Here is a 16,782-nt window from a genome sequence, read left to right on the forward strand (position 1 = left end):
CGAGTTCAAATCTTAAACTTTAGTAGTATAGCTAATTAGCAACTTTTCAACTACATACTACTTTGCAACTACTTAGCATGTTAGATAACCTTTCCCCTAACCCTTAACCCTTTTAGCTAACACTTCAAAACCTAACCTTAACCTTTTTAGCTAACCATTTCCCTAACATTAACCCTTTAACCAAACTGTTCAACTTAACCCTAACCCCTAGCATAGCTAACATTATCGAGCTAGCTAACGTTACGAATTCTAGCAAGGAGGCTAGGTGGCTAACATATCATCATTTTTGCAAATTAGTAATATGTTGTACATTTTGAAAATGCATAATATATTGTACGTTTCGCAAATTCGTAGCATATAATACAAATTGTAATTCGTAACATATCATACGAAATGGGTGATGGACATCCACAAATTAATACTTGCATACAGAATCATTTGAAAAGCTCTGAGACCAGGTTGAGGAGAAGGCTGTAAATGGAAAATGTTAGCATTGCTGTGGTTTCCAACTGTACTGTCTAATATCATCTGCATGCTTCCTGCAACCAGCTACAGCTTTTAAACTCTTTGTTTGATGTGTGCATCCTCAGTAAATATAAGCACTCTTAATTAACACTATGGCAAAACTATACACACCTGTGACATTTCCATGAAACATTGGTAGATCATTGAAATAGAAACCAAGAACCCTTTTTTTTTGTTGCTCCTAATACAAATAGTTGTTATTCCCTAAGGGGGTGGATACAAGCTGGGTAGCTTCTCTGACCATGAAGGAAGAATGCATGTGCGCACATACGTATTCTAGAGTTACCACCCAGTATGTCAGAAGTAGGGACAGTCTCCACATTCAGACAGGCAATACTCTCCCAGTGGCCATAGGCTGTGCCGGGGCCACATAATAGGAACCCCCCCCCTTCTGTCCCCTGAAATCAGAGAGCAAGACCACTGGCCTCTAGCTTTACAGTCTGCAGCTCCGTAACACCTGTTCTCAGTCTGACTGACAAACAATTGTGTCTTTATTCATCACTAAAAGAAGCAAGGCCAAAATCGGCCACGCCCCCCTCGACCAGTCTAGCCCCTAACCCCAATCTAGCATCTGAACAGGTTCTAAAACCTTGTGTTTGTGTTGTTTGACGCACATCATTGTACATTTTATGGAGAATCGCGAAGACATTTTCTTTTCGCACTGAACAAAAGTTCCATGGCTAAACCCTGCAATAAGTGTTTCATTTATGTATGGCCATCACAATACTGCATAAAACTATAAAATACTACTACACAAACCCATTTTAAGTTACGGATTTATACATGTTGTCGGTGCATTATTGCAGAAACGCTAATTCCATTGCTTTTGACAAGAGTTTACGCTCCCTCTTAGAGCTCTAGGTTAAATCTTTGTTGTATGGTGAATTCAATGATAATCCTAATCCCCTCTTCACAAACAAGAGTTAAGAGGGGGAGAGAGAGTCAGCAAAAGCCAGGCCCTTACCACATGCTTCAGTGTTATCACTAATTGCAATGTTGTATGATGTCCTTTATAAATGGCCTCAACATTTACATAAATTGCAGCGCATACAATTGGAAGTATGCAAGGAATATGTGTGGCATTTCACCTCGTTGGGCAGGCTTTCCCACAACCACTTCTAATAGAGGATCAACTTCCGTCCCTGGCTTGGTATGCTTCTACATTTTATTCAGAATTTTGACTAGTTGAAATCAAATTATTGGTTGCAAACACATACATAGCAGATGTTATTGCAGGTGTAGTGAACTGCTTGAACGTGGCAAGCAATTCTGAGTACTATGACTTGAGTACAGAGAAGAGTAATCATCCACTTGTGTCCATGTATGCTGTAACTATTGTCTGATTCCTAGGAACAGCAGCACATATGCCTTCTCCCCTTCTTAAAAGGTACTATATCCAGCAGGGTGATGAATTATGTGGAACCACTTCACACACACACACAAGGTGCTATTTTGGGTCACTCAGAACCCATCAGAAAGAATGGAATTAACATAGCTCAGCCATGTCAGTTGAAAGACATCAGCAAACAGTGCAGTGGTGCTAAGTACCTGCAGGACAGAGATCTGTCAGTGGACCATTTTGCTCAAATAGTGACAGTCAGAGCTGTCTGAGGAGAGAACGTGGCCAGGGAGAGAGACACTCTAGGAAGATGGCGCAGTTCTAGGGCAGAACGTATGGGTACACTCATTGAAAAAAAGGTTTCCAAAAAGGCTGCTCCCATAGGGGAACTATTTTGGGATCCATATAGAAACCTCTTTGGAATTGAATTGGATTGTGTGAAGACAAGAAAATCACAACCATCATCTTTCCTTGAGTCATGTCATGGTCTCTTCCTTGGATCAGCCAGGTGTTGATGGATACCAGCCCACCCAGAATCGCTGCAGAACGTGGCCCTCCACAGGTCAATTGCAAACTCCACAGACACGCCAGCCAACTGCTCTGCTGCCATCACCTTTACACCTGGGTTGATTTCGTTGCAAAAAAACTGATTCTAAAAATTCCCATCCATAATTTTTTTTTTTTAAACACACAGAAACATGATCATGTTTCATCAAGCTCCTTCCATCCTCAATTTTTTTTTATCATTCCATATCTAAAATGCATACATCAATTTAATAACGTATAACAGCTTAACCATCTAAGCGTGAAGCTAGGGCCATACTCATGTAGCCTCTCTGGTGTGTTCTTGCGTTTCTATCGTGTGTCTCTCTGGATGGGGGCACAAAAGAAGGCCAGAGTAAAAGTCCACCAAGGGTCCATATAAATGTCACGGTGATGCTTTGAAAAGGAGACCAGAGAACAATACACCATGCTGTAAACACTCTTGTCATCCATCTTTTACACTATAAACATGCAGCTTTCTTATGCAGTGGCCCCCGTGGAGAACCCCACCCCTTGTGTCAATGGCCTTATATTAAAGGGAAATTAGGTGACATTGAGTTTTAAATTAGTTCGCGACATCTGCTCCGTTGCTGTCACTCCAAACCATTAATCTCACTGCTACAAGGGGACGGCATTGCCCACCTCCCAAGCCCTGATGGTAAGTCCAGCCACTTGAGGGGGGAGCAAATGGTGGGAACCACAGAGGAACTTCTCTAGAACCGGTGAGAGGAGCGCTGTTTGACAGATACACTAAATCCAATCATCATCTAGTTATATTGTAAAATGAATGGGTTTAAATGGAGCAATGGTTGTGGGAATGTTAATATATGACCGTGGCTGTCTTTTTCATCGAACAACTGGATGCCTTTTGAGTGAGTTTAACGATAACAGGACATCTGTATTGGACCACTTGTTATCAACCTGTGACAAGAAACGGGCTAATGTTTTTGTCCCTCCCACAGGCTAACCCTTGCACCGTGACTGTTTGTTGTGTGACAGCCATTGATGGCTTATTGAGTTACAACCCACCACAATCATTTTACTGTTGGAAGGTGCAGTGCACTCCACTGTCCCACCGAAAGGTATTTGAAATCTGCAGGTAGGAATCAAAGGGCTAGAAGTATAGGACAGCCCTATCCGGTTTCAAGCAGGGCAGAGTGAAAGAGCGAGAGAGAATCCTCTTACCAGGACACAACTTGAAGTACTGCTGTTTAATCAGGTACAGCACACAGATCTGTCTGTACCTGTCTCTCCCAAAAGGTACATGGATGAAGTCTGCTCACCCCCAAGCCATCCATGCTCGCATAATCAAATCTGGGTAGCCATTTGATTAGCTGTTCAGGAGTCTTATGGCTTGGGGGTAGTAGCTGTTTAGAAGCCTCTTGGACCTAGACTTGGCGCTCCGGTACCGCTTGCTGTGCGCTAGCAGAGAGAACAGTCTCTGACTAGGGTGGCTGGAGTCTGACAATTTTTAGGGCATTCCTCTGACACCGCCTGGTATAGAGGTCCTGGATGGCAGGAAGCTTGACCACGGTGATGTACTGGGCCGTACGCACTACCCTCTGTTGTACCTTGTGGTCGGAAGCCGAGCAGTTACCATACCATGCAGTAATGCAACCCGTCAGGATGCTCTCGATGGTGCAGCCGTAGAACCTTTTGAGGATCTGAGGACCCATGCCAAATCTTTTCAGTCTCCTGAGGGGGAATAGGTTTTATCGTGCCCTCTTCACGACTGTCTCGGTGTGCTTGGACCATATTAGTTTGTTGGTGATGTGGACGGCAAGGAACTTGAAGCTCTCAACCTGCTCCACTACAGCCCCGTCAATAAGAATGGGGGGCATGCTTGGTCCTCCTTTTCCTGTAGTTCACATTCATCTCCTTTGTCTTGATCACGTTGAGGGAGAGGTTATTGTCCTTGCAACACACGGTCAGGTCTCTGACCTCCTCCCTATAGGCTGTTTCATCGTTGTCGGTGATCAGGGCTATCACTGTTGTGTCATCTGCAAACGTAATGATGGTGTTGGAGTCGTGCAGTTATGAGTGAACAGGGAGAACAGGAGGGGACTGCGTACACACCCCTGAGGGGACCCCGCGCTGAGGATAAGCCTGGCAGATGTGTTGTTACCTACCCTTACCACCTGGGGGCGGCCGTCAGGAAGTCCAGGATCCAGTTGCAGAGGGAGGTGTTTAGTCCCAGGGTCCTTAGCTTAGTGATGAGCTTTGCAGGCACTTTGGTGTTGAACGCTGAGTTGTAGTCAATGAATAGCATTCTCAAATACAGTTGAAGTCGGAAGTTTACAAACACTTATGTTGGAGTCATTAAAACTTGTTTTTCAACCACTCCACAAATGTCTTTTTAACAAACTATAGTTATGGAAAGTCGGTTTTGGACATCTACTTTGTGCATGACACAAGTCATTTTTACAACAATTGTTTACAGACAGATTATTTCACTTATAATTCACTGTATCACAATTCCAGTTTGTCAGAAGTTTACATACACTAAGTTGACTGTGCCTTTAAAACAGCTTGGAAAATTCCAGAAAATGGTGTCATGGCTTTAGAAGCTTCTGATAGGCTAATTGACATAATTTGAGTCAATTGGAGGTGTACCTGTGGATGTATTTCAAGGCCTACCTTCAAAATCAGTGCCTCTGCTTGACATCATGGGAAAATCAAAAGAAATCAGCCAAGATCTCAGAAAAATAATTGTGGACCTCCACAAGTCTGGTTCATCATTGGGAGCAATTTCCACATGCCTGAAGGTACCACGTGTATCTGTACAAACAATAGTACGCAAGTATAAACACCATGGGACCACACAGCCGTCATACCACTCAGGAAGGAGATTTGTTCTGTCTGCTAGAGATGAACGTACCATCCCGACCTTAAAACATGGGGGTGGCAGCATCATGTTGTGGGGGTGCTTTGCTGCAGGAGGGACTGGTGAACTTCACAAAATAGATGGCATCATGAGGTAGGAAAATTATGTGGATATATTGAAGCAACATCTCAAGACATCAGTCAGGAAGTTAAAGCTTGGTCGCAAATGGGTCTTCCAAATGGACAATGACCCCAAGCATACTTCCAAAGTTGTGGCAAAATGGTATAAGGACAACAAAGTCAAGGTATTGGAGTGGCCATCACAAAGAACTCAATCCCATAGAAAATGTGTTGGCAGAACTGAAAATGAATGTGCAAGCAAGGAGGCCTACAAACCTGTCTGTTACACCAGCTCTGTCAGGATGAATGGGCCAAAATTCACCCAACTTATTGTGGGAAGCTTGTGGAAGGCTACCCGATACGTTTGACCCAAGTTAAACTATTTCAAGGCAATGCTACGAAATACTAATTGAATGCATGTAAACTTCTGACCCACTGGGAAAGTGATGAAATAAATAAAAAGCTGAAATAAATCACTCTACCATTATTCTTAAATTTCACATTCTTAAAATAAAGTGACTGACCTAAAACAGGGTATTTTTTACTTGGATTAAATGTCAGGAATTGTGAAACGGAGTTTGAAATGTATTTGGCTAAGGTGTATGTAAACTTCCGACTTCAACTGTAGGTGTTCCTTTTGTCCAGGTGTGGAAGGGCAGTGTGGAGTGCAATAGAGATCATATCATCTGTTGGTGTGGTATGCAAATTGGAGTGGGTCTAGGGTTTCTGGGATAATGGTGTTGATGTGAGCCATGACCAGCCTTTCAAAGCATTTTTATGGCTACAGATGTGAGTGCTACGGGTCGGTAGTCATTTAGGCAGGTTACCTTAGTGTTCTTGGGCACAGGGACTATGATGGTCTGCTTGAAACACGTTGGTATTACAGACTCAGAAATTGAGAAGATGAAAGTGTCAGTGAAAACACTTGCCAGTTGGTCAGCGCATGCTTGGAGTACACGTCCAGGTAATCCGTCTGGGTTTGCGGCCTTGTGAATGTTGACCTGTTTAAAAGGTCTTCCTCATATCGGCTGTGGAGAGTGTGATCTCACAGTCGTGCGGAACAGCTGATGCTCTCATGCATGTTTCACTGTTGCTTGCCTCAAAGCGAGCACAAAAGTTAATTAGCTCGTTTGCTAGTGTCACTGGGCAGCTCTTAGCTGTGCTTCACTTTGTAGTCTGTAATAGTTTGCAAGCGTCAGTGTACTACGATTCAATCTTAGTCCTGTATTAACTCTTTTCTGTTTGATGGTTCGTCAGAGAGCATAGCGAGAGTTCTTATAAGCTTACGGGTTAGAGTCCCGCTCCTTGAAAAGGGCAGCTCTACCCTTTAGCTCAGTGCAAATGTTGCCTGTAATCCATGGCTTCTGGTTGGGGTATGTACGTACAGTCACTGTGGGGACAACGTCCTTGATGCACTTATTGATAAAGCCAGTTACTGATGTGGTGTACTCCTCAATGCCATCAGAAGATTCCCGGAACATATTCCAGTCTGTGCTAGCAAAACAGTTCTATAGTTTAGCGTCTGCTTCATCTGACCACTTTTTTATAGAGCAGAGTCACTGGTTATTCCTGCTTTAATTTTTGCTTGTAAGCAGGAATCAGGAGGATAGAATTGTGGCCAGATTTTCCAAATGAAGGGCAAGGGAGAGCTTTGTACGTGTCTCTGAGTGTGGAGTAAAGGCAGTCAATTTTTTTTACGATAGAAATTTGGTCAAACTGATTTAAGTTTCTCTGCATTAAAGTCCCCGGCCACTAGGAGCACTGCCTCTGGATGAGTGTTTTCACGTTTGCTTATGGCGGTATCCAGCTCATTGAGAGCGGTTTTAGTGCCAGCATCAGTCTGTGGTGCTATGTAGACAGCTATGAAAAATACAGATGAAAACTCTCTAGGTAGATAGTGTGGTCTACAGCTTATCATGAGATTCTCTACTTCAGGCAAGCAAAACCTACAGACTTCCTTAGATATTGTGCACCAGCTGTTTACATATTTGCATAGGCCCCCGCCCCGTGTCTTACCAGAGGCTGTTGTTCTATCCTGCCGAGTGTATAACCCGCCAGTTGTATGTTCTTAATGTCATCGTTCAGCCACGACTCGTGAAACATAAGAGATTACAGTTTTTAATGTCCCGTTGGTAGGATATACGTGCTTTCAGTTCTATTTTCTAGTGAGTGAGTATTAGCTAGCAAGACAGAAGGCAAAGGAAGATCAGTCACTCATCGCCTGATCCTCACAAGGCCCCCTGATCTTTTTCCGCAAAATCTCAGTTTACTTCTCCAGCGAATGACGGGGATCTGGGCCTAGTCGGGTGTCTGTAATGTCTCCCTCCCATCAGACTCATTGAAGAAACAGTCTTGAGGGGAGTAATCGCAGTTCTGATGTCCAGAAGCTCTTTTCAGTCATAAGAGACGGTAACAGCAACATTATGTACAAACTACTAATTTTTTAAAAAATTTTTAAATAGCATGGTTGGTTAAGAGCTGACAAGACGGCAGCCATCCCGTCCTGCGCCATCTTTCTAATGCTCACATATCCAGTGTACCATATCAGAGCTAACCTGCACAAGGGAAAATGTGCATGAAGGTAACACAATATTATGTTCTTGCATCTCCTAAGTGCTTGCTCCTTACGGCAGTGCTGCAATGGTTGCACCTACAGTTTGAAGTGGCTTTGTAATAGACCTACTTCTCATAATAAAAAGAGCATCCCTTGTGTCGTCCTTCAAATAAACAAATGCAAGTCAACAAATCCACATCAAACTCCAGCACAGATGCTGTGGCAACCACTCATTCAATGAGTCTTGCTTCAGTGCCCCAGATACTATTTTAGAACAAATTATTTTGATAAATCTGTGGTTAAAATATATTTTTATACTCCGAAACTATCTGTCTATTTACATGGCAGTAATAGGGCACCCTAAAAGACGTGATATAATTTCAATGCTGTCTAACATTCACAATTTCAAATGTAGCCAGTTAATACAAATAGGACCACAACCAAACTATCTCAAATCTAAACTAAGATTTGGTGGTTAAACTACATCAGAAGAAATATATAGTAGATGACTAACGTCTATTACAAAATAAATCTGAATGGGGAAGCCAAAATCATGTTGTTTAAAAAACATTTTACAAATCACATAAAGTGTTGCAGAAAATCAATGTGGATGCAAAACTAGGGTTAACATTTTCAAACCAACTTGGATTAAAAGGGGTTGAGAGAAGAAAATGGTAGCCAATTTGTTTGCAATGCGCTCAAACTGTACGGGAGTTCTTTCTTAGTCTCTGACAAGCAGGTGAGATCAAAGTAAAAGTGGACAAAAGAGGCTCAGCAGTGATTTGTCAGGGGACGAGAGGCATTCCCATCTGGGAAAGTGGCTACAGCCTTGGCCGGGCCCTCAGATCACTAGCTCACTAAAAGAAACCATGCCATGAGAAAAAGTACAGCAAAAAAAGGTTCAAAGGTCACTTTGATTTGGTCTGGATTATTGGTACCTCCTTTTTTTCTGCAAATGGGCCAAGAAAAGGACCTGTGGCTAATAACCTTTGTAATGTCAGAAAATACACTATTGTGTACTTTTTGGGGAATTTGGGGTCAATTAAAAAAAGAAGCTCTGAAATTCTTGCTTTCATTTTTCAAGTTATAAGGTTCAAATGTATGTGTAGGTTGCCCTTTATATAGCATTGTTTTTTTTTTGTTTATCATTTTTCAAATGGATGCATACTCTTTGAAAAAAAAAGGTTATTGATAGAACCAAAAAGGGTTTGATTGCTTGCTTCATATATGGCACCCCTAAAGGTTCTATATAAAACCTTTTTGTAGAGTTCTTTGATCAGAACCCAATGGGTTCTTTTCAATGAACCAAAATTGGTTTCATATAGAACCCTTGGGTTCCATGTAGGGTTCTATATGCAACCAATTTCGGTTCTACATGTATAGAACCTTACGGGATGCCATATATATGAAGCAAGCATAGAACCATTTTTGGTTCTATCCAGAATATTTTTTTCTAAGAGTGTGGTATATCATGAAGCAGTCTTGCTAACACATTTAACCAAATGGATCATGGAGATGACACGTTGTTTAAAATAATAATCCACTTGTGTGTGTGTGTGTGTGTGTGTGTGTGTGTGTGTGTGTTGCGAAAATCAGACTGTTCATACAGATTATTACTGAGATGCTTTGTGAGCTGCTGTAGACCATAATTAAAATACTTTCTGAAAGAAATAGCGGACCACATCTTAAGTCCCAGCAACCCAACATCTGTCAGAATCAAGCCACATCAAGACAGTCTCTCTCAGAAATGGTCACCAGCACAGCGTATGAAATACATTGGTTGGCTGATGTTTTTGTATGTTGTCTCACTCGCAGGCGTCTACGATGCGCAATGCTGAATATGTTATGGCCACCTTTCTATTGACTAGTAAACTACTTATATTTGACAGACAGGGGTACCATAATACCGTATTCGAAGGGAAGACTAATTTTAAAAGTTCACTCCTTAGGGAGTTTTGAACTATGGCCTTCATAGCATTCTCTGGATTAGCGCCAAAGGACAGGGAGATTTGTAGACTGTGCTAATTACGAGAATAGTGACCATAATATGAACAAGAAGGAAGCAATTTTGGCAGTAGTCATTTGCGTGTTACTCTTCCGCCCACCGGCTACAACATAGCCGGATCCTTAATATTAGGAATAGAATAGCCTGGGACAGAGGAATGAATGAGCAGATTGTGCAGAAGGAGATAAAATATTACAAATTGTTGACTGCAATGGGGACGCAAACATTGGATTAATGCCAATAATGGTGCTTCTCCGCGTATTCAAATATTCTGGAAATATATAATGAAAAGTTTATTCTCCATCTTTTGATTTACAGAAAAAGCTGTCGATTGTTAAGTCAAAATTGAATTTAACGGTTTGCTCTCCCCGATGGCGATGATACGAAATTCTGAGGCTATCGGTCTGACAAAAGGTCGTTTCCGAAAAGTTATTCTGTTGCTTGCCACACTCCGTCACTGCGTTATTGGAGATAGGCGATGCTCTCCATCAGAAGCACACTGCTTGAAGATTCCGTTGTGAAAGTATCTCACCAAAACAAAGATTCGGACAAATTATAAAATACTAGAGCTCATAAAAATGTATTGCGTAATCTTTAATGACACCTGCTAGCGTTAATAAATTGGTAGGACAGTCACTTGAGATATTTGGAAATTAATATTTAAACGAATATATTCCGATTATTTGAGAGTATGAAACACATCACATAAATTAGGCTGTTTAGATTATCTGATCAAAATCCAATAGGAAAATGTCTGAAATGTAACCTAATTATGCAAATAATTGACAAACCCGAAGGCATGGGCAAACAAATGAAATGCTCCGAAACGCTCAGTTAAATTGAATCTATCAAACCACTTAAACAAACCCTAGCCTAATTTATAATATTATGAGACACACTATTTTAAAATGGACCTAATAGGCCCTAAGAAACGTAACCCTAAAAAGGTGGTTCTCTGATCCTTGGGGGTGCTTGGTTAGGATAATTGAAAATAAACAAAAACATCTTCAAACTTTTATGTAAGACTCTTACCTTCACCTGTTAGACTGAATTGATAGGCGCACATGTCTTAAACCACAATGTATAATGTGGGATGTATTATTCGTTTTTGGGATATTTCAAAAGACGAGTTCAGAGGAAACCCCTGCCATCAGATGGCACGCTCTTTGAAATGCGGTTTTCCGCAATAAGCCACTGTGTGTAATGCTGTGTAATTTTATCCACGCTGCACTCTCTTGATTCACACAAGGCTGATACCTTGCCTCCCCCTTTCCTTTGTATCAATTGGTCGGAGTTCAGGCTATTGTCACTGGAAGGTTCTTTTATATCTGTGGACGCTGTCGATCAGCGAAATCTCACGATAGGCTCCTTGTAGGATCCAGAAGTTTTTGCAGTCCTCTGTAGAGAGAGCAAAGGTGACGACAACGCCAGGACGAGACCACACTGTTGTCAACGCGCCGGCTCTAATCGATGACCACGGCTTCACCAAATCACTTCAGATAAAGAGACTGCAGAGGAGCACTTCTACTTGCCAATGTTTCGTGGGCAGGATCGTTGCGTTTTGCCGACACGACAGCAAAGGCAAACGCCAACTCTTTAATGGGACCCCGGATGCCATTTCTATCCATTCTTGCCAGAATCTTACGATATACAGTCATGCCACAATGGTTATAATTCAGCTCCTGTTGTTGCTGAGTTTCTTGGACCAAAGCAAGCAGGATTATCTGTCTCCGAGGCTTGCTAGGACTTCAGGGGCGCCTTGTGCCATTGGCCAGGCGTGTGACCCAAGGCAGCGGAGAGATGCTGGGGGACGCGGTGGAGTCTACGAGCACCTCGGAGGAGCACCAAGATGCAGAAAACTTTACTGTGCAACTAAATATCATTTGCAAATACATCCAAGCGGGAAAATAGACGGTTCTCTTGAGGAAAACAACCAGTTAAGTAAGTATAGGCTATAATTAATTTTGTATTTCCTTTATATATGTGTAGCCTACACTTATATAAAAAAAGGTTTGGGGTAGAAACAAACATGGTTATATGCTTGCTTCATATGGCACCCCTTAAGGTTCTACCATGAACCGAAATTGGCTCCATATTAAACCCTATGGAACCCAAGGGTTCTGATCAAAGGGTTATTTATTTATTTATTTATATATAATTATATATAAACCTTTAGGGGTACCATAATACATGAAGCAAGCAATATAACCTTTTTTGGTTCTATCCAGAACCTTTTTTTCTAAGAGTGTATATATTATGTTTTATATTGAAGATCTCATGTGGTTAATGAACACCATCTTTATACGCATTTTAAATAACTTAATTATAAAGGAAATGTGTTATATTTAATCCTTTGTTTTAATTGTGTGGCGCTGGAAGTATCATTCCATGCGATTTGAACTAGATTTTCATTCATAGCTGTATTAAGGTGGTAGCCTATAGCCTACATTTGGCTCCCAATTTTTTTCATTAAAGATGTAGAAAAGTGTGTGTATATCTTGATACCTATAGCTAAAGCTGTGACCGTAAAGTGTATATATTTGCCTCTGTGGGACAACATTGGTTTAAAATAAGTTATGCGTGCTCTCTATAAAACAGTATTAGCCTATGGGGTACAGTAGATCATATAGACGACAACACCGGTAGGTAAGCTTGTGAAGCATACTTGTGCAGCAATCTTTACCGAACTGATCACTTCCCGCTGTTCCCCAAGTAAACTGCCTCCAGGCTACTTCATCAGGGTCAACATTACGGTGTGCACAGATAAGTGGTATACTGAATGGTTTCCTCTTTGACTTGGGCAGTGTAATCATGTTTGTAGATCTTTGAAAACGTGACCAGAGGACACTTGTTCTCTGTTTTATTTAAACACTTAGGCCTAGTCACTTATCAGACAACAGAGCTCCCATTAGCCAAACCCAAACACTAAAATGAGGCCTATTTCCATATGAACATCAGAATTAACAGACTGACACACAATAGCTGAGTCGTAGCGGATGTATTTATCCAATCAAAGACGATTACCCGAAACCACTGAATACCCTACATAGACTAAATCAATGGATGAGGATAGAGCAAATAAACCCAAACGTAATATTTTTCAATCTTACATCTTCTAAACATCCAATTGGCTTTTCATTTATCCAAATTATTTGCGCGCAAATGGACTTTTGTGATGACATTTCAACCAACAATTAAAAAAAAGATACACAGTACTGGCTATTTTATTGACATTTCATAGTCGTTGTATTTCGACATCCGACATTTAACCAAAACGCGTAACGTTTATTATCCAGATAAACCCAACGTTTTTCTGTGCGTAATGGAGCCCAAGGACTTCGAAGCCACTGCAATGTCATCAAGATGATAGCGTCATGAAGGAGAGTACGACTACTCCTATAGCTGGACGTAAATGTTCTTCAGAATGCATCAATGCATAACATTTGGTCTCATCTTCTCAGGCATCATGGAGATCACAGCAGTTGATGTTGGAGTGGTAGCGATAAAGGGGATATTTTCCGGGAGATATCTGGCCATGAATGATAAAGGACGTCTATACGCCTCGGTAAGTGTTATGTCACATTTGCCAAGATACCTAGATATGCATTTAGAGGATTCGGTAAAAAAAAAGGAGCGCTATTTGATTCCATCTAGCCACTGTGGTGTTTATCTTGTGTAAAACTGCACCAAACTGTAGGGATTTCCCTAAACAACCTCTCTTACGTGAGGTTTGTGCGACTTCTCCAACTAATTGGTCACTGCTCTAGTTCAAGAGTTTGAAGCAGCCCAGCATTGCAAGGCAATATGATCAATCAAATGGAATGTGTTTGTGTGGGTGTCTGTGTTTGGTTTTACTATCTTTGTGGGGACCAGAAGTCCTCACAAGTGGGGACAAATCGCTGGTCCGCACAAGGAAAATGTGTATATTTTAGGCTTAGGGGTTTCTGTTAGAATTAGGGTTAGGGAAAATAGTATTTTGAATGGGAATCAATTGCTTGGTCCTCACAAAGATAGCAAAACAAACATATGTGTGTGTGTGTGTGTGTCAGTGAATCAAGGAGGTCTATTTGAATAGCTTATGCAGTAATCATGTGAAATTGTGATTTCATAGATTCAGGTCTATTTGAGCATTGGTCCAGGGCCATAAATTAAGGATTAATGAAAGGACTGATTGACAATGATGGAAGGTTGACCATGATGAAAGGTTAAATCAACATTTTTTTTTCTCTTTCAGGATGTGTTCAACCAGGAGTGTGAGTTCCTGGAGCGGATTCATGAGCTGGGCTACAACACCTATGCTTCAAGACACCACTCCACCCTGCAGCCCCCTGCAGGGGGTGGCAGTGGCAAACGACGAGCCACTGCCAAGAGGCAGTGGTATGTGTCCATCAATGGGAAAGGCCGGCCAAGGAGGGGCTTTAAGACGCGCAGCACTGACAAAGCCTCCCTTTTCCTGCCTCGAGTGCTAGGCAATAAGGACCATGAGATGGTGCGAAAGCTCCGTGACAGCCAGAGGCACCCAGCTGGACAGCAGAGTCCCCCTATGGGCCGGGCTGAGCACCGGAGACGGAGACACCGGGCCAGGGGAAGAAAGGGTAGAACCAAGAGGCCTAGTGACTGACTGACACTAGCCACTGCCCGAGAGCAGTAGGCCCTATTTATCCGCTAAGGAACACCAGTTCACAGCACATGAAACTGACCAAAAATGAACTTACTGAAATATCGGCCTTAGATACTTGGATCAGCCAGCGGCAGCACAACTATACTTTGTTGTGCAAGCTCCCTCCAAAATCCTTGCCTGGGATACATGCAACTCAAACCATCCCCTACAACTATTGCAATACCAACACAAGATTTGCCTGGGAATTCGAGTTAGGCACATATATCTGAAGTTAGAGCTACCAATACACAAGTATGAAAGGATGATAGGTTTGGTGTTTGTTTTGTACATACACTTGTGAATGCAACTAAAGTCAATACAGCTGGATATCTTCCAACTGTTGTATTACCTGGAAAGAGTTGTTTTTGTGTTCTTGTGGAACTTTTTAAAGATACATATGTGTACAGTTATTTTTTTAATATCAGTTTCATTTATCAGCGGCTTTAATGTGGGAAAATGAGTGCGTGTAAGAACTGGACATCATTCAAGTGCTTACAGATACCAAGGAGGTGGTGTGCTCCATCATTCTAGTGCTTACAGATACCAAGGAGGTGGTATGCTCCATCATTCTAGTGCTTACAGATACCAAGGAGGTGGTATGCTCCATCATTCTAGTGCTTACAGATACCAAGGAAGTGGTATGCTCCATCATTCTAGTGCTTACAGATACCAAGGAGGTGGTATGCTCCATCATTCTTGTGCCTACAGATACCAAGGAGGTGGTATGCTCCATCATTCTAGTGCTTACAGATACCAAGGAGGTGGTATGCTCCATCATTCTAGTGCTTACAGATACCAAGGAGGTGGTGTGCTCCATCATTCTAGTGCTTACAGATACCAAGGAGGTGGTATGCTCCATCATTCTAGTGCCTACAGATACCAAGGAGGTGGTATGCTCCATCATTCTAGTGCTTACAGATACCAAGGAGGTGGTATGCTCCATCATTCTAGTGCTTACAGATACCAAGGAGGTGGTGTGCTCCATCATTCTAGTGCTTACAGATACCAAGGAGGTGGTGTGCTCCATCATTCTAGTGCCTACAGATACCAAGGAGGTGGTATGCTCCATCATTCTAGTGCTTACAGATACCAAGGAGGTGGTGTGCTCCATCATTCTAGTGCTTACAGATACCAAGGAGGTGGTATGCTCCATCATTCTAGTGCTTACAGATACCAAGGAGGTGGTGTGCTCCATCATTCTAGTGCCTACAGATACCAAGGAGGTGGTATGCTCCATCATTCTAGTGCCTACAGATACCAAGGAGGTGGTATGCTCCATCATTCTAGTGCTTACAGATACCAAGGAGGTGGTATGCTCCATCATTCTAGTGCTTACAGATACCAAGGAGGTGGTATGCTCCAGAAAAATAGAAATACAGCAAAGCACTTTTTCATACGAACATAAAAAGAAAACAAGCAAAAACATGGGAACACATTTATTTTGAAATGTACTTATGATGTGATAGTCTACTGTCTGTAAACTGCGAGAAGTACTTTGTATATTACTAATGATATGAATATTTATTTGGTACCTGTGTTTAAGTTATTGATGAGATTGTTTCTACATTTACCAATGTTATAATTTTTTAAAACGTTGTTGTAACCAACCAGGCGTGCCGTGCCCCTCACTCAAAACAAGATATATTGTCAAAACAAAATGGTCAATCTGACTTGTCAAACATTACCATGTTTTGTTAATTGGTGTAACTAGCTAGTACAACTGAACAGACAAACTACATAAAATGTACTTACCGAATCATCTGTCAATTTTTGGGGCATGAGACCACACTCAGCAGACTCCGTCTTGTCCTGCCCATGACCATGTTTTGCACTTCACCGTGGGCTTGGGTTAATCTCTGTCAGTCCTGACCTCACTGTTCCTACACCAGGTAGAACCTAGCTTTGGCCTTCCATGTTACTCATAGATTGCTGTTCTGTTCAGAGCATGGGGGATACAGCTTTGTTCCACTCCATGTTTACACAAATATGTAATTGTCATGATTTCTCTCACCACCAATCAATTATTTTACGGTGAATGTTGAGTCATGAGGCTATAGTGAACACTGTAACATGTAAACAATAAACTATTAATTATTTTGATTAATGTCATATGGAAATGTTTAACCTGTAAACATTGTGTTTAAAAGGGATTCTGGGGTTAAGAGGGAGGTCTAATTTTAGCATCAGAGTTACTTCTCAATGTAAGGTGATTT

General features: G+C 41.7%; 1 protein-coding gene across 1 annotated transcript; it reads left to right on the forward strand.

Moving 5' to 3' along the window:
* Nucleotides 1–11,209: 11,209 nt before the first annotated feature.
* On the forward strand, nt 11,210–16,666 carry fgf3 (fibroblast growth factor 3). The gene is made up of 3 exons (XM_036980584.2): nt 11,210–11,850; nt 13,371–13,474; nt 14,144–16,666. Exons 1-3 carry the CDS (start codon nt 11,574–11,576, stop codon nt 14,528–14,530), a joined length of 768 nt encoding a protein of 255 aa, XP_036836479.1. The 5' UTR covers nt 11,210–11,573; the 3' UTR covers nt 14,531–16,666.
* Nucleotides 16,667–16,782: the final 116 nt, after the last annotated feature.

The sequence above is a fragment of the Oncorhynchus mykiss genome, chromosome 6, assembly GCF_057628025.1.
Source record: "Oncorhynchus mykiss isolate SJ-2025 chromosome 6, ASM5762802v1, whole genome shotgun sequence".
Lineage (NCBI taxonomy): Eukaryota > Metazoa > Chordata > Actinopteri > Salmoniformes > Salmonidae > Oncorhynchus > Oncorhynchus mykiss.

What these genes read in the sequence shown, in the direction of transcription:
- fgf3 (XM_036980584.2), top strand. Translation starts at nt 11,574, where the DNA reads ATGGTTATAATTCAGCTCCTGTTGTTGCTGAGTTTCTTGGACCAAAGC. An exon ending in TGAGGAAAACAACCAGTTAA is followed by an intron (nt 11,851 to 13,370) that starts GTAAGTATAGGC and finishes TCATCTTCTCAG; the next exon opens with GCATCATGGAGATCACAGCA. An exon ending in AAGGACGTCTATACGCCTCG is followed by an intron (nt 13,475 to 14,143) that starts GTAAGTGTTATG and finishes TTTCTCTTTCAG; the next exon opens with GATGTGTTCAACCAGGAGTG.